General features: G+C 35.5%; 1 protein-coding gene across 1 annotated transcript; it reads left to right on the top strand.

The window, feature by feature from the left end:
* The first annotated feature begins 1,445 nt into the window (after nt 1-1,445).
* On the top strand, nt 1,446-13,567 carry LOC131520028 (killer cell lectin-like receptor subfamily F member 1). Its single transcript, XM_058743733.1, has 6 exons — nt 1,446-2,039; nt 8,238-8,336; nt 9,234-9,389; nt 11,607-11,746; nt 12,363-12,475; nt 12,985-13,567. Exons 1-6 carry the CDS (start codon nt 1,955-1,957, stop codon nt 13,091-13,093), a joined length of 702 nt encoding a protein of 233 aa, XP_058599716.1. The 5' UTR covers nt 1,446-1,954; the 3' UTR covers nt 13,094-13,567.
* The last annotated feature ends 4,804 nt before the right edge of the window (nt 13,568-18,371 follow it).

Here is an 18,371-nt window from a genome sequence, read left to right as displayed (position 1 = left end):
ATTCTGTCTAGGGCACCAGCTGGTGTCACTAGTGTGCATTCAGGAAGTCATGTCAGCATCCTGCCTAGCAGGGCACTTATAGATAAGTAACTTCTTCAGGCATGAATGGATTAGCAGACGTTCTTTTCTGCAAAATGCCAAATGCAAAATTGTGTGGAAAATCATAACAACAAATCAGACATTCTGTAACTTTGTGAATGGCGATCCTTGCGGACATTCAGAGGTCAAATCTGCTCCTAAAATCCGTAATCATTCCTACAAACACAAAGCACTATCCAGTCCATGATGGAAGACGCTTAAGTAGAAAATCTGCCATCAGGTCATTAGCTGGTTTCCTTTGAACATTGTGCTCTTCTTTGGTCTTTGCCCTTGATAGGCTGGGCTTTCAGCAGAGGTATTAAAAAAAATCGGCCATGAGAAGGGAAGAGGTTATTATTATCTGAGCATCTATAGCTTCCATCCCTGCTGTCCAGCTAATGTTACAGGTGTCCCTTTAGTAAGTTCCAGCATGTCTGAGGAAAGACGCTGATGGACATGCACTTTTTCCACCCAATTATTGATAAATAAACCAAAAGTTGAAGCCTCTAGGTAGAATACATATAGCAGGACTATAACATGAATTTTTAGACAAAATAGTCCTACGGTTAATTGTGAAAATATCAAGTAAAATTATCATTGAGTCACTAGTAAATTCAAAAGGACAATTGTACAGGTAGCATTAGCTTACCCCTCTCCACCGCCCACCTTCTGCATCTCATTCTTTGCCCCGGGAGAGTGACCTGTGCAGACAACTTTGCCCCGTGGCTTCCACTTGCCTTTAGCCAATTGATTTGGGGGCAGGAAGGCAGAGGAATGAGATAGGAGTCGGGGTTCATGGCCCTGGGCCTCCTCTCGGAGACTAGGACTGACTGTACTCCAGCCAGGGGTGCCTGCTCTACCCAACTCACCTTCCTCTATCTTCTGCCTCACCAGTGAAGCCTTCCTGTGGAAAGTTCTAGGTTTCTGTTCTCGACTTGCTACAATTGCCAAAGATTTAGGAGTTATGCACCAAAATTTTAAACTTCATCTCAACTTACAAAATGAATGTTTCCACAACTGTATTACTCTTTTTAGATTGGGCTTGAGGGGACTTTTTAAAGGGATAAGAAAGTTCCAAAAGTGCATTTGGGTAATGGTTGCACACATCTATTTATTTTCTAAAAGTCATCCAATTATGTAATTACATACCATGTTATGGTATGTAAATTAGACCTCACTGAAGCTAAGAAAAAAAAAAATCTGAAATCTCTGTCCTGCCTCATGAATATTGGGCATTCTGCTCAAATACCAGAAAAGGCCATTGAAAAATATGGTTTCTTTCCTAAATTCTCCCCACATTTTTTTTTTGTATTTAAGATGTCTTTAGAATGTCAAAAGTTGCCAGTATTTTTTTCTTCAAATTATATTATTAAATTATTAGCATGATTTATAATCAATCTTGTTTTAGGGTCAGGAAATTTAACTGTTAGGTAATTGCAAGCTATTATGTTAAATCAAATATCACTATATCAGGAAGTGTGATTGAAAATTCATGTATTGTAACTAAACCGAAAGGCACCTATGTATCATTTAACTCGACTCTGAAAGGGGTACAATTTCCATTTCCCTGACTTTATGGGATTATCAGGAAACATTTTTCAAAGAACCATATATGATATTAAATTCAATATGTGGTGGACAGTTTAGAAATTATGTGTTATGTAGGTCATGAGAAATTAACTTAAAAAAAAAAAAAGAAAACATTTCCTTTGAGGTTTTCACCGATAGATGAAACTGTGTACCCTTGTCTGTACCCTGAGTGAGCAATTTGAGGACTAGCTCTGAATAGCAGCAGATTTATTATTTTCTTATTATATATCATACTTAGGAAAACAAAACGTACACATATACACACATATATTCACCCACATTGAAGATGCAAGATGAAGAAAGATACATGACATTGAATTTACAATGGAAAAAAAGGAGTTCTATCGAAACATCCCAACTTAAATTTAAAGGTATGGTATTCCTTTTTTTTCCCCAATTGGTATGGGTTAATATGAGTAAGAATTCAATGTGGGTTAACCTGAATATGAATACGGACGGTAATTTCCAACATTCCAGTCTTTACTGTTCTTGGACTATTTTATTTTTTGGTGCTTTCCTCTCTCTGTCTGTCCCCATCTTGTCTTTCTGTCTCTCGCTCTCATTTATCAAGGTGAGGGCAACAATTGTTTTTAAAGTAAAATTTTGTGTCATATAATTTCCTAAGGACATTCTCAGGAAAAAAATACACAAAATTAGTAAAATTGAGATGGATGTTTAGCTCCAATCATCCACCTCCTTCTCACCCATAAAAATGGCATCATTAGTACTAGTTTTTAATTCAGCTTGTCAAAAACTTTAGAGTGTATTTTTCACCAGGTGGAAAAATTTGTTTGGAAAATAGAGATACTGACTTGAAAGACCACAAAATGTAATGGCTCTTCTGTGCAATTTTTTTTTTCACAGTTTGTAGATATCACTCTGAAACCAAAATGGGTTTTGGTGCAGAAAAGGAGCTCAGGTGGCTGCAAATAATGAATGTGCAACTCCTAGCTATTTAAGTGGCATCTGCTAATATTCATCCTTTACCAATAAATGCATCGTTCGCTAATAGTAAAGTTTGCTAACATTTAGTAAAGCTTGGGGTGTGACATACATTTGAGTCTAATTGACAGTTTAAGTCCTGTCATGATACACAGGGCTTTTACTTAACTTTGTGATTATATATTTGTGTATTTTTTTCCTCGTATCTTGGTGGTAATGAAAATAAGACATTACATTTTTGCCACTATCTAAAGTTTCAGAATCAGTGTAGAAATAGAGTTACTAATAATATAGTTACTTAATATAGATTGAGATGTTTTTGCAGGTTTTTCTTTTCTTGCCCTTAGTGTATATTCCATGCACAGTCCCATTATGTTTTAAAATTGCTTGGGGGCACCTGGGTGGCTCAGTCAGTTAAGCCTCCGACTTCGGCTCAGGTCATGATCTCACTGCTGGGCCCCTGAGTTTGAGCCCCACGTCGAGCTCTGTGCGGATAGCTCAGAGCCTGGAGCCTGCTTCAGATCCTGTGTCTCCCTCTCTCTCTGCCCCACCCTCTGCTTGCACTCTGTCTCTGCCTCTCAAAAATGAATAAATGTTAAAAAAAAATTCTTGAAATAATTCCTCTTCATGGTTAAGCCACTAACTTAATATCCAGTTAGGGCCCTTTACTTCATCTTCCATTTTATTTTTAGGGATCACCTTTTTTTCACCTTGACTTAGTTCATTTTATGATTATGTATAAGTATACACACTGTGCAATTGTAATAATATATATAATGCCTGTTATACAATATAATTATAATTATTTTATAATTATTTAAAACATTTATATATTTTCAAAGTCAAACCTAGATAACAAGGTACTTCTAGAGATCTCCAACTCCCCAAAATCCAGATTCCATCTTTTGCTTTCACCCTGCTCTCTCCTCCCACACATTTCAATCCTACATACAGCCTAACATTTCTCTATTAAGTGGATGTGCCATAGTTTGTTCCACTAGTTCCATTATTGACCATGTAAGATGTTTGCATTGCTTTTCTATTGTATTCCTATTATAAATAGCACTGCAATACCTTGCACATATGTCTTTTCATGTTTTGCCAACATGTCACTGGGATGTATTCCTAGAAGAGAGATTGCTGGATACCAATGCAAATGCTCATGTAATTTTGCTCGTTTTCCCCCAAATATCGCTCCACACGATGGTACGTACCATTTTATACCACGGTGAATCTAATAGTGGCAAATATCTTTTTAAAATACTGACTTCAGTGGGGCACCTGGGTGGCTCAGTCGGTTAAGCGTCTGACTCTTGATTTCGGCTCAGGTCATGATCTCATGGTTTGTGAGTTTCGGGCCCCACATTGGATTCTGTGCTGACAGTGCAAAGCTTGCTTGGGATTCTCTCTCCCTCTCTCTCTGCCCCTTCCTTGCTTGCTCTCTCTCTCTCTCTCAAAAATATACAAATAAACAAATAAAATAAAATAAAACTAATTTCAATTCTTTTGGTATACCCAGAAGTGGGATCGCTGAAAGGTATGGTAGCTCTATTTTTCTTGTTTTGAAGGACTGTCATCCTGTTTCTAATAGTGACTGCATCATTTTATATTCTCACCAACAGTGTGCAAGGGTTCAAAGTTCTCCACACCCTCACCAACACCTGTTATCTCTTTTTGATAGCCATTCTAACAGACATGAAGTGGTATCTCATTATGGAATTGTTTGCATTTACCCGATGATTAGTGACGTTGAAAGACTTTTCAGGTACTCGGCCATTTGTATGCCTTCTTTGGAAAACAGTCTATTCAGATCCTCTGCCCCTTTAAAAATAAGATTTTTTTTTTTGCAATTGATTTGCATAAGTTGTATGAGTTCCTTATATATTTTAAATGTTGGCCCTTTATCAGATAAGATATAGATTTGCAAATGTTTTCTCCCTCTAATTTTTTTTTTTTCTCTCGTTCCTTGTGTCTTCAATTTAGGTGGTTTGAGATCTTCCTTTAAAAAAATTTTTTTTACTGTTTATTTTTGAAAGAGAGAGAGAGAGACAGAGTGTAAGCGGGGTAGGGTCAGAGAAAGAGGGAGAGACAGAATCCGAAGCAGGTTCCAGGCTCTGAGCTGTCAGCACAGAGCCCGATGTGGGGCTCGAACCCATGAGCTGCGAGATCATGACCTGAGCCAAAGTCAGGCCGAAGTCAGATGCTCAACCTACTGAGCCAACCAGCCACCCCAGATCTTTCTTTTTAACTCAATGTAGGTATTTATGGTTATAAACATCTCTCTTAGAAGAGCTTTTGCTGTGTCCCGTAAGTTTTGTTGTGCTGTATTTTCATGTTTATTTGTCATAAGTTTTGTTGTGCTGTATTTTCATGTTTGTTTTTTAAAGATTTTTAAAAATTTCCCTTTTGATTTCTTCTTTGACTCATTATTTGTTCAAGAGCGTGTTACTTAATTTGACATATTTGTAAATTTTCCAGTTATCCCACTGTCTTGATTTCTAGCTTCATACCATTGTCACTGGAAAAAAAAATCCTTCATATGATTTCAATCTTCTTAAATTTGCCATGACTTGTTTCATAAACTATCATATGATCTATCCTGGAGAACGTTCTGTGTGCATTTGAGAAGAATGTGTATTCTTCTGTTATTGGATGGAATGTTCTGGGTATGTCTGTTAAGTGCATTTGGTCTAAAGTAACAATTCAAGTTCCACGTTCTTATAGTGATTTTTTGTTTGGATGGTCTATCCATTGTTGACTATGAGGTATTGAAGCCCTCTATTATTATTGCACTGTTGTCTATTTCTCCCTTTCACATCTGTTAATATTTGCTTAATGTATTTATCCACTTTGTTGTTGGGTACATATATATTTCTGATTATTATATCCTCTTGATAAATTAACTCCTTTATCATTATATGATGATGACCTTCTTTGTCTCTTGGTAGTTTTTGACTTAATGTCTATCTTGTAGCTACCTCTGCTTTCTTTTAGTCTCCATTTGCATAGAATATCTTTTTCTATCCGTTCTTTTTGAGCCTATGTGCATCCTTAAGGAAGAAGTGAGTCTTTTGTACATAGCATGCAGTTGTATCCTGTTTTGTTTTTTTTTAATCTATCCAGCCACTCCATGTCTTTTGATTGGAGGAGTTAATCCATTTATAATTAGAATAATTCTTTTTTAATTTTTTTTATTTTTGAGACGCTATTTATTTATTTTATTTTTATTTTATTATTTTTTTAATATGAAATTTATTGTCAAATTGGTTTCCATGCCACATGAGAAAGAATGAAATATGGCCTTTTGTAGCAACATGGATGGAACTGGAGACTGTTATGCTAAGAATAATTCTTGATATGATAAGACTTACTAATGCCATCTTATTACCTGCTATTTAGCTGTTTTGTAATTCCTTTATTCTTTTCTCTTTTTCTTGCTGCCTTCCTTTGTGAGTTGGTTTTTCATAGCGGTATGCTTTGATTCCCTCTGTTTTTAGTGCATGTATCTAATAATGTGTAGGCTTTGCTTTGTGGTTACCATCCACTTCTGTAAAACATCTTATAGATATAACAGTCTATTTTACACTGATAACAACTTCAATCGCATACAAAAACTCTTCCTTTTTAATGCTTGCCTTTTACGTTTTTGATGTCAGAATTTGCCTTTTGTAGTGTGTATTCAATAACAAATTATTGTTATCTATAGTTACTTTAAAGACTTTTTTCTCTTTTAACTTTTATATGAGAGTTAATTAATTTTTTCCAAACTTCTGTGGGAAACTTCCAGTGTTTCTCAATTAACTTCATTAGAAAACAAACAAACAAACAAAAAACACCTGTTACTGGTGTGCATATTGAACAAGTATCCATCAATTCCTGCTTTATTTCCTAGCATAAAGTTGTTGGGTTTTATCAACTGCATTTTTTTACAACTATTGAGATGATCATACATTTCTTTCTAGCTCTATTAATAAGACAAAATGAATTTCTTACTATTGAATAGCATTGGATTCCTAGTATAAATCTGCCATGGTCATTTTATGTTTGGGCTACAATAATATATTTAAGATTTTTGTATGGACACTTAGGAGTGATTGTGGATTTTTAAAGTTATTTTTATTTTTATTTTCTGATGCTAAAGTCTTGTATGTTAAATTCTGTGCAGGAGAATTCTCTACAATTTCTCTACAGGAGAAAACAGAAGATAGTGAAAATGTTATTTCCTCCAAAATCGTAAACCTTAATAGGGCTCAAATTCATACCGTGGAACTCTTTTCATGATGCTTAAGAGAAATAATTGAGCCTCAGTTTGAAAAGGCTTCTGCACCCTTTCTCCTAATGTTTTCTGATAATCATGTGTTTTATTTTTTTTAATAAATAAATGACATTTTATTACATGTGTTGAATACTTTGAATTTTTTGATGATAACTTTTAACATATCAAAATATTAAAAAATAATCTGGGAAGTACAGGGAATCCATTAATTGAATGAATATAACATATCTTATTTAACTGTCTTGTGAATATTATGATAAGACAAAAGCTATGTACTATTTTTCTGACATACTGTTTTATATGGTTTATGATGCTCTTTCTCGACCAGGTTCAGCATCTTCAAATGTGGTTTTTTACTCCCACAGATTTAAAGGGTATTTGGAATATGAATTTCAGCATTTATAATTCAATTTATTGACTGAACAATAAGGATGATCATAGTTATAGGGAGTGGTTTCTTATCAATTATTGTGATACATTTGCAAAAATTATCTTTGATGACATAAAATGTTGTGCAAATATAGATGTTCATTTATTCAACATAAAATAATTGCTCATATAATTCCACAAACTAATGTTCACCAACCTAAGTCCTTTTTAATGAGGTTGAGAAAAATAACAATGTATATAATTGAGGCGCTGGATAAGACTATTTACTTTCTGTATTATGACACCAGTTTGTTGATAACAGCCATCACTGAATGCACATCTTATCTTGAACCTAGCAGTATATGGAAAATAAAATGAGTATTTTCATACATATGAAAAAGAAAATAGTCGTCACTCTTAAAGAATTTACCGTCTAAAGAGAAGCTGAAGCATCATTATTACATGAGTTAGAGAAGATTTTAGGATTTTTTTTTTTAGATTAAAATAGCTGGTACCAGGAGTCGTATTTAGCTTTGATTTGTATTACTTTCTTAGTAAATGAGATGGGCTGAATGACTTGTGAATATTATTACATTAAAGCAAATTTATTAATTAGAAAGTATCTATTTGTGTGAATATAGAGGTGTGTATTTGTAAGTGCACAAATGAGCGTGTGTATGCATGCGTGCTTGGGGAATTATTAGGTGTATACATTAAAATCCTTTATCCCTCTGGTCAGTTATGTCAAATATTAGCAATTTCTTAAGATCTGATATAACAGGCATCATAGCTCTAACCATGTAGTGTTACTATTACCGAATAAAATACATATTTACTTTTCTGTTTATTTAGGTTTTAAACTTTTGATTGCCTGATATCATTTGAAATTCAAAACCAATATTATTTGCAATCCTCGTCTTATAGTTGCTTTCACTTCTTAGAAATTACTTTTCTAAGCTAATTCATTTGATTAATCCCTCAGATTCTTCTGTGATGTTGCCTTGGTCTAAAATCTTACTGGGAATATCTGGAACCATAAATGGTATTCTGGTTTTGACTTTGATTTCCCTGTGTTTACTGGGTAAGTTGAAAGATTTTAAATACAAGTATGGAAATGTTTACGTTCTTCTTACTACTCTTTTCATATTCATTCATTCACTTATTCATTTTCTGTCATGTTAACAAAGGCTTAATTAGAAGCTACTGTGTATAAAGCCATATAGCATTCTCCATCATAATGTATTTAATCTGTAGTCAAATCAGGTGAGTATCTTGTTCTCAAGTGGCATACATTCTAATAGGAAGAAAACGTGTGTGTGTGTGTGTGTGTGTGTGTGTGTCTGTGTGTGTGAAAGAGAGAGAGAGAGAGAGAGAGGGATGTATTTGGAAACCGTGTTTTGGATTTCTTAGAAAACTGTGAATAAAGAGAATTCCATTATTTTTCTTAAAAATATTTATATGTTTTATCTAAGATTACATTTAGTTTATTTTTTTGTTCAACAAATATTTACTGAACAGCTACTATACCCCAAGCATTACCACAAATTTTCACCCCCCCCCAAAAAAAGGAATAATCAGGGTCAAGAATCTCTAATGAAAGAAATAGATTTTAAATAAATAATTATGGTAGAATAGGCTAAACACAGTATCATAGGTTCCAGTAAGGCATTAAGAAAGCATGGAAAGAGGATGTAGGCTCTCTAGAGGAGGAATTTTGCTTTATTTCCTACTGTATCACCAGTTCTTAGGACAATGCCTGGCACAGAATAGATCCGCAGCAAATATGTATTCTAAAAATGATTCAATCGTGTCATCCTTGAAGTTATTTTTCATTAAATGAACATGAAAATAAGAAACTTCCCAATTACCCCTTCAGATGTTTCTTGTTCCAATCATCAGAATCTTTCCAAAGAATTTGTCTCTCAAACATTGCGCAGAAAAGATATTTACCCTATGTTAAAATAATCCTGTTTTTAAGTTTCTCAGGGAGTATTGCAAAAATGCCAAAAAGGAAATAATTCAAATCTCACCCAACACGATGACATTGGAAACCCAAAAATGAATAATGGCACAAGAGGAAATTTAAGTAATAAGGATACAAGCCACTGTGGCTCAAAAGCTACGGACCATACAGGTATCTCTCAAGGCTTTGGCTTATATTGAGCTTAATTGTTTTGGCTTTCAAAATTTGAAAAATCCTATTTAACAGGTATGCATACATATGCATATACATACATATATATGTATATATGTATATGTACATATATATATTGATTATTCTTTTTCCAGTAGGAGGAAAGCTGTAAAAAAAGAACAAAACAAATAGTCTGTTCCCTTCAGGAACTTAAAATCAAATTGAAATATGGAAAGTTAACTGCGATTATAAGGCAGTGTATAAATATGGAAAGTTAACTGCGATTATAAGGCAGTGTATAAATAAGCTGCAAATAACTATTTTTGTCTCTTATTTATTCTGTTTTGAAATACAAAATGAATAAAAGTTATTATACATAACAAATTATCCATTATGATTTTATGCTTAGAACTTGCAATCATGCAAAATTTTGGAAAACTGTCCCTTCTGCTTCCAATTGTTTTCAGTTTAACTTTAGAACACTTACCTTTTTGAGCCTTCAACATTTACTTTATGGTTTATGTGAAAAATGTGTTGATTAATTTATTTTATAATTACTTGCCAAAGGGTTTTCTCTACTCCATTAGTTTGTGTTATTCTTTTGATCACATATAAAAATGTCATATATATTATGGTTTACTTATTGGTACTCTTTGCTTTTGGATTATGTATCTGTTTTACATGTATAAGTCTCAAAGTAATTAAGATACTGTAATTTTAACACATATTTTACACTCTGATTAGATATTAAGAAAGCTTTGATAGGTAAACATGGAATCATATAGACACCTTTAAACTTTTATTAAAGTCAGTCTAAATGCTGTATATCCAGTTCTGAGATATTAATTTCCTATTACTTTTTTTTTTTAATTGAAGAAATACAAACATGAAGTTAACCACTTAAAATAATGCAATTCAATGGCATGAGGACATTTGAATGTGCAACGGCTAATCTATCTAGTTCCCAAACATTCTCATCACCCAGAAGAGAAATTCCTACTCCCAATAAAAAAATCCCCCACTCCTTCACCCCGGCCTTTAGCAACCACTAATCTGCCTTCTGTCTCTGTGGATTTACCTATTCTGCATTTTCATATATGGAATCATACAATATTTGACTTTTTGTGTCTTGCTTCTTTCACTTAGCATAATGTTTTCAAGGTTCATTCGTGTGACATCATGTATCAGCATTTTATTTCCTTTTATGACTAATATTCCGCTCTTTGTATATATCTAAAATTTGTTTAAGATGGCAATACCAATCAAAGTGGTCTATCAAAATTCCAATGCCCTTTTTTTTTTTGAGGAAATGGACAAAGTGATCCTGAAATTCATATAAAGATGCAAGAAATCCTGAATAGTAAAAACAATCTTGAAAAAGAAGAATACATTTGGCAGATTCACATTTTCCAATGTCAAAACTTAATGGGGATGGAAAGAATGAATCCTAGCTGCTTAATATTTATGGGGTTTCTTTTCACGGTGATGAAAATATTTTGGAATTAGATAGTAGCTGTATTTGCACATTGTGGACATGCTAAAAACTCATGCACGTTAAAGTGGTTAAAATGGTGGCTTTTATGTTACATGAATTTTACTTCAATAAAAAAAGGAGATTTTAATGGCCATAAGTTTGAATAGATATGCTGACCTGCCGTCATATTTACACATACAATTTACTTTCGTTCATTATTATGCCAAAGTCTTAGGTATTTACAATTTAAGACCTCAGTTTAATTTTAATTTAAGAAAATCGAGGAATATAAACTTGTAATTATATAGAGGTTGAAAAAACTAAATTCTCAATATTAGTTAATATCAAAAGGGAATCATTAAGGATTTATGCACATAAAGGAAGCAGAGAAGTCTTCAAGCTTTATTTGGTTAAATTATAAGAAAATGGTATAAATAATATTTAATCTCTCAAGTAGCATTAACGCAATATACAGCTTAAATGGTTCATGTTATTTTAGCAATTACATTAGATCTGGGCATGAAAAACATTCCCCTTTGTCTAAGTTTTGCTTCATCTTACTAAATTGATTTCTTAATTCCCAAGAATTATCATTTGTGTTTTGGACACCTTGTAAATCTGAACCCCTTGTTGTGAGCGACTTTATCATACAGCTCCACTCTTATTCATACAACACTTAAGTATTCAGTGTCCAGAGATACATATGTAATTTAATTTTCTTTGTTTCCTTTGTATCCCTACAGGATTGTGCCCATCAGAATGGCTCAAATATCATAAAAAGTGTTATTGGTTCTCTAATGAGATGAAAAGTTGGAGTGACAGTTATAGGTATTGTTTGGGAAGAAAATCTCATCTACCAATCATTCAGGACCAAATTGAAATGGTTAGTGGTTTAGGGCCAGGGTTATGGCGTTAGTTTCTGTGGAGTTAAAAATAGCCTACCTCAGGGCGCCGGGGTGACTCAGTCTTTTAAACATCGGACTCTTGGTTTTAGCTTAGGTCATAACTTCACGGTTTTGTGGGCTCGAGGCTCACGCCCAGCTCTGCACTGTTAGTGTGGAGCCTGCGTGGGATTCTCTGTCTCCCTCTCTCTCTGCCTCTACCCCACTCATGCTGTATCTGTTCCTCTCTAAATAAATAAAAAAGTAAATAAATAACTTAAAAAAATGACTTACATCCTATTTCTTCCCACCCTTCCAGTCAGTTATCATTTACCTTGATTACTGAGTTCTTGGCACCTTCCTAGATTTTGTGCTCAAGGCCAGTGCCTTACTTGACTCATGCTAGCCCTGGACTGAATACTTGTATTCGATGTACAGGTAGCGTATACGTATATGTATGTTTACAATAAACGTGCAATGTGTGTAAATAAGTTATGAACTGATTACTATCAGAATGCTCATGCAGGATACTAATTGTCTAATAAAGTCCTAAATCACTTTAATATGTCTGAAAACTATTAAAATATTCTGTTCACTCACTCATTCCTCACTTTTTAGGCTTTTATACAGAAAAACCTAAAACAATCAAACTACGTGTGGATTGGGCTCAACTTTACATCCCTGGAAAGGGCATGGACCTGGGTGGATGGTTCTCCGTTAGATTCAAAGACGTGAGTCTTTTCAAAAAGACTATCTGATTTACTGTCTATCGTAGAACTTATCTTCATAAAGCACCTCTCGGTCCACCAAAATCAACTCTGAAATAGTTCTCGGTACTAAAACATTTGAAAGGATGAAAATCAGGTTAATGTTCCCTGGAGTAATGATGGATACTTTGGTTTTGTTTTCAAAGCAAAAAGACTAGAAAAGAATAATGGTTGCGCATTTATTGTTTAAAAACTACACCATATGCAACAATGGAAAGAAGACTAGACCAAGGATGTGGGCACAAATGTACTCTCAGTTCAGTCACTTCTAAACAGACTCTCTGGGAACTTTCTGCAAAATCACAGACAGCAATATTAAGTAACAGACATACTGTAACTTTTACTGAATCAAAGGATTTGAAAATGCCCTGAAATCTGAGTTACGTTTTGATTAAGGGAGGGAATTAGGCGAAAACGTAAATGGATGTCGTTAGCAGCGATGATTAACAATGTATTTATCATTTCTTCTACAGATTTGTCATAAAAGGACCAGCTAAAGAAAATAGCTGTGCTGCTACCAAAGAAAACAAAATTTACTCTGAAACTTGCAGCAGTGTTTTCAAATGGATTTGCCAATATTAGAATTAAAAAAAAAATTTAGTAGTGAACCAATCAATGATGAAAGCTTTTGCCTATTAGGTTCTAATATTAACCTTAAGGAGTGAGAATTTAAAACTGAAGACAACAAAAGGTCTTCTCCATTTTCTCTCCATCATCTACATTGGTCTTAATCTCAGAGTAACCCATGTAAATAATCCAAAATATGCCCTTCCTATTTTTTATGTGATAATATAATCCAATGTGAGTCCATGGATTTATACTCAGGACTTTTATTCATTTTTCATGTTATAACAAATGTGACCAAATTTATCTGCTTTTCTGTATTTTGCTTGTTTATGTGTAACAATATTCTGTGTTAATTTCATATCATTCTGTGTTGCATTGTAGTATGGATTTATATATGTTTTACTGCTTTGTTGGGCATTAACTTCATTCTCAGGTTTTTGCTACTGTAAGCTATGTTGCAATAAACATTCTGAATATCTTTTTATTTTATTTTAAAGTTTATTTATTTATTTTGAGAGGGCGGGGGGCAGAGAGAGAGAGAGAGGAAAGAGAATTCCAAGCAGGCTCCACACTGTCAGCGCAGAGCCCAATGCAGGGCTTGAACTCAAAACCCTGAGATCATGACCTGAACAGAAATCAAGAGTCAGAGGCTTAAACAACTGAGCCACTCAGATGCCTGTGAATATTTTTTTTAAATGGTAGCCCTTTCATTTCTTTTTCTTTGATATAAACCTTAAAAGTGGAAATTCTGACTAAAACATTAAATATGTTTTTTTTTTTGCTTTAGATTTTATACAATTTTAATCTAAATTACAAACTGATAAGGTTACAGGTACAGAGCAAAAACACTTTCCTGTTTCGTGACCCTCTCGAGAATTACTTGCCGGACTGATACATTTTATTATATTAAAAAGAATTTTTTAATGTTTTATTTATTTTTGAGAGAGACAGAGAGACAGTGTGAGCAGGGGAGGGGCAAAGAGTGAGAAGGAGACACAGAATCCGAAGCAGGCTCCAGGCTCCGAGCTGTCAGCACAGAACCCAACGCGGGGCTCAAACCCACGAACAGTGAGATAGTGGCCTGAGCCAAAGTCCCACCCCCAGCTGACTGAACCACCCAGGTGAATTTCAAGTACATTGGATACTTTCATATATATTTTCTACACACAAAAAAATTTCCTACTTAATCACAAATTAAATGATCAAAAGTCACACACCTCTAACATTGACCCAGCACTACCATCTAATTCTTGGACTCGCTTTAAGGTTTGCCAATTGTTTTAAAAAAATGTCCTTTAGAGTAAAATATCTAGCTCAGAATCATTTTCTGAGTATAGTTTTTACGTCTCTTTAGTCTCCTTCCATCTAGAAGAGTTCTTTGGACATCCTTATTATTCACAACCTTGATGTTTCTGGATACTATAGCAGGTTCTTCTCTTTTTAAAAAATTTTTTAATGTTTATTTATTTTTTAGAGACAGAGCGCAAGTAGGGGAGGGGCAGAGAGAGAGACACACACAGAATCCAAAGCAGGCTCCAAGCTCTGAGCTGTCAGCACAGAGCTTTGGTGCGGGGCTCGACCCACGAACTGTGAGATCATGACCTGAGCCGAAGTCGAAGGCTTAACCGACTGAGCCACCCAGGCGCCCCTCTAGCTAGTCTGCAAAATGCTATTTAATTTGAATTTGTCTGATTATTCCTCGTGGTAGATTCAAATTCTGACTCGCTGGCAGAAACAGTGAGAAGTTCTCACTGCATCCTTTCAGAGTTATTTGTTCCCTTGTTGATGTTATTCACTTTGTGCACCCAGTTAATGTGATGTCTACCGGACTTCATGTAAAGTGACTCTTCTCCCTTTGTAATTCGTTAATATTTTGTGGAGAGTGACAAAGATGGCCTTAACCTTCCCTTCAGCTTCACCAAACTTGACTTTGAGTCAAGTTTGGCTCTTCCTATCTATGAGCCCCTGACCACCCCATTTTTAGACCATTTACTTCAAAAAAAACTTGTAGTTGGAAATATTTCTCGGCTCTTTTGAAATGTAAATCTTTAAAAAAGCTTTTTAAGGTTTCACAACCCAGAAATGTCTTTCTTAGGGAAGGGAGAGTCATTCCTCTGAAGTGTAATCATCAAGAAAGAAATCTTGCCATTTGCAACAATGTGGGTGGGACCGGAGGTAATTATGCTAAGTGAAATAAGCCAGTCAGAGAAGGACAGATATCATATGATTTCACTCATATGTGGAATTTGAGAAAGTTGACAGATGAACATAGGGGAAGGGAAGGAAACATAAGGTAAACACAGAGAGGGAGGAAAACCGTAAGATACAAATACAGAGAACACACTGAGGGTTGATGGGGTGGGGTGGGGGGTGGGTTAAATGGGTGATGGGTATTAAGGAGGGTACTTGTGGGGATGAGCACGGAGTATCCTATGTAAGTGATGAATCACTAGGTTCTGGAAAACACAGGCAGAAGGCAATGGCAGATAAAATTAAATTTCCTTATAGCCTGCAGCCCACTGATGATAACTTGAGGCTGGCAGAGTAAAACATTTCTCCAGGAACTCCCTACTATCTTAATGTGAATGCTTTGCTGGAGAGGAAAACAACCTTAGCTTGGCAATAACTAGGCCTCTAAGGATCCTGGGAGTCTTCTTTAACATATGAAAATCTCCCTGGAAACTTCCCCTGGACTTTACCTCCCCCAGCCCCATAGTATATAACCAGTCTCTCCTCATGGTCCAGGGGCAGCTCTCCCTGACCATGGGTTCTGTGCTTTAATAAAATCATCTTTTATGTGTGTGTGTGTGTGTGTGTGTGCCAGAAATGTCTCAAGAATTCTTTCTTGGCAGTTGGTTCTGGATTCCCCCCCACCATTCCAAAACCCCATCAGGTTCTACTCCTGAAGCCAAGACTACACTGAATGTTAACTAACTAGAGAATCAAATAAGTAAGTCAATCAATCAATCAATCAATAAAATAGAAAATAAAATAAAATACAACAAAAACAAAAAAAGAAAAGTAGCACCTCTATTTCTTAGATTCTATGGGAAGGTAGGAGGCTGACTTCAGGGGGCACCTACCTCCAAGTTTTAAAACTATCGCCTATCACGAAGACCTGAAAAGGTTTAGTTTCCATCTGGATACAGCTGTTTAGCAGACGCACATGGTGTAGGACCCCTCCTTCACCCCAGCTCTGCAAAACCCTGCGCGCAATAAGCCCACTGACCCAATCAAAGGCGAGACGCAGAGACTCTAACACAAAGTTTTTTGTTTTTATTTATTTATTTTTGAGGCAGAGAGAGACAGAGCATGAACAGGGGAGGGTCAGAGAGAGAGGGAGACACAGAATCCGAAACAGGCTCCAGGCTCCGAGCTGTCAGCACGGAGCCCGACACGGGGCTCGAACTCACGGACCGTGACATCATGACCTGAGCCGAAGTTGGACGCTTAACCCACTGAGCCACCCAGGCTCCCCAAACAAACAAGGTTTTAATCGACGTTCTGGCAAGAGCGTGTCTGATGGAAAGGCACACTAGGGGGCAGTCACAGCGGACAATTTATCTCCTAGGGAGAAGTTCCACCCCTGGTTCCTCATTGACTGAGTACTGCAGAGGTTACAGCCTTACTGGAAGTTGCCCGTGCCCATGTAAGGCAAAAGTTGTCTGATTGGAACAGATGTACATTCTTTGAGGTGACACAGAGACTTCAGTTCTTCAGCACCTGCTGGTTGCAAAGCCTGGGAAAATAGGTTGTAAACTTACTAACTAAGCAGCACAGGTTTTATTTCGTCTTTCTGAAATGAATCATCTCCCTTATTCCTCACAATCCTACTCTTTTTCTCAGTAGATTTTAGCTCAGGTTGAGTTCTGGCCTATCTCCCTGATGGCAATAACCCTGAATAAAGTCTTTTCCAGTGTTGATATTGTTGAGTGCAATTGTTGCTTTGGCGGGAAGGAGGTGCTTTTAGATTTTGTAAGTGCCCCATTCTTCATAAGAACTTCAATCTGTTCATTTTTGTATTTGTTTCTTGGTGGACTCTCATTTTCATGTTTTGTTCAATTTGTATTCTCTATCTTGGGGGTATTTCTTTGTCCAGACCTAGTCATAAAAGTTAGCTTTGAGGTGACATTTGTATCCTTGATCACCATGATCCTTTTCTGGTTTGCAATGTTGTTTGTTTTATGGTAATAGCATCAACAGAATACCAGTAACCGTTTTTTTCCAATGTTTGAACTGACCTTTATGTTCTAGTCTGATTCATAAATACTAATAAAATAATTAACCAAATAAAACGATATATTTTTTCTTTGTTCAAACAATTTGCTTTTCTTTGTGCTTTCTAAAATGTTACTTTATTTTCTGAGCCCTCATCTACAACTTGAGCTCTATGTGCAAGAGTTTTTCCTTATTTGGATTCCTATCATATCCCTATTATTTAAAGCAATGTCTGATACACAATAGATGCTCAATAAATATTGGTTGAATAACAATTGATAGGTACTGTGGAGAAAAGTTGCATGTCACTTATGAGGATATAACTTAGGGGGATATGATGTTGTCCCTTAATTTAGCTAATACATCTTTAAATGTGTGACAAATGAACTGAGATCTAAGTGAGTAGAAATGGGTAGAAGAAGAGGGAAGCTTCCATGAAGTCCCAGATAAAACACCAATAGGAAAAAAAAAAACTTTTGGATTTATAAGCATGTTATGCTTTTTAAAAATGCAAAGGTAGTGTTACTGGACCCAAGAAAGGATAAACGGGATGTGAAATATGCTGGAAAATAAGAGGTGTCTTATATGTCACACATTTTCACTTTCATTTCAACAGCAATTGGAAGCCAATAAAAAGCTTGAGTTAGCAGAGTAACCAGGTCAGTTTCGAGATTTAGTACCATTACCCCAGCTACCATATGGGAAAAGGAAAATGAAGAAGTGTTCCAGTTATGAATTAATTTAGGCGACTGTTGGGCAACAGATGATGGGCTGGTATGAAAGCTTTGGAGATGCAGTGAATTGAAATATAAACATTAATAGGATTTATTATGAACAGTAAAAATTTAACTTTCTTGAAAGAGAGGTGTACTATTTTAAATTGTGCTTAGGTTTTGAGAATGTACTTGTTTCATTTACTCCTTCAACCATCACTTTACTTCAAGAATTTTCATCTCAGATTCACACCTTCCTCCCCCAGCAATACACACCCAGCAAACAGTTCTGCTCGTGGGTTACCTGCCGAGTACTTCTATTTATTCCTACTAAATTGACTACAAATGGTAGATGAGGAACA

The sequence above is a fragment of the Neofelis nebulosa genome, chromosome 8 (assembly GCF_028018385.1).
Source record: "Neofelis nebulosa isolate mNeoNeb1 chromosome 8, mNeoNeb1.pri, whole genome shotgun sequence".
Classification (NCBI taxonomy): Eukaryota; Metazoa; Chordata; class Mammalia; order Carnivora; family Felidae; genus Neofelis; species Neofelis nebulosa.
This window is presented reverse-complemented; position numbering and strand designations above follow the sequence as displayed.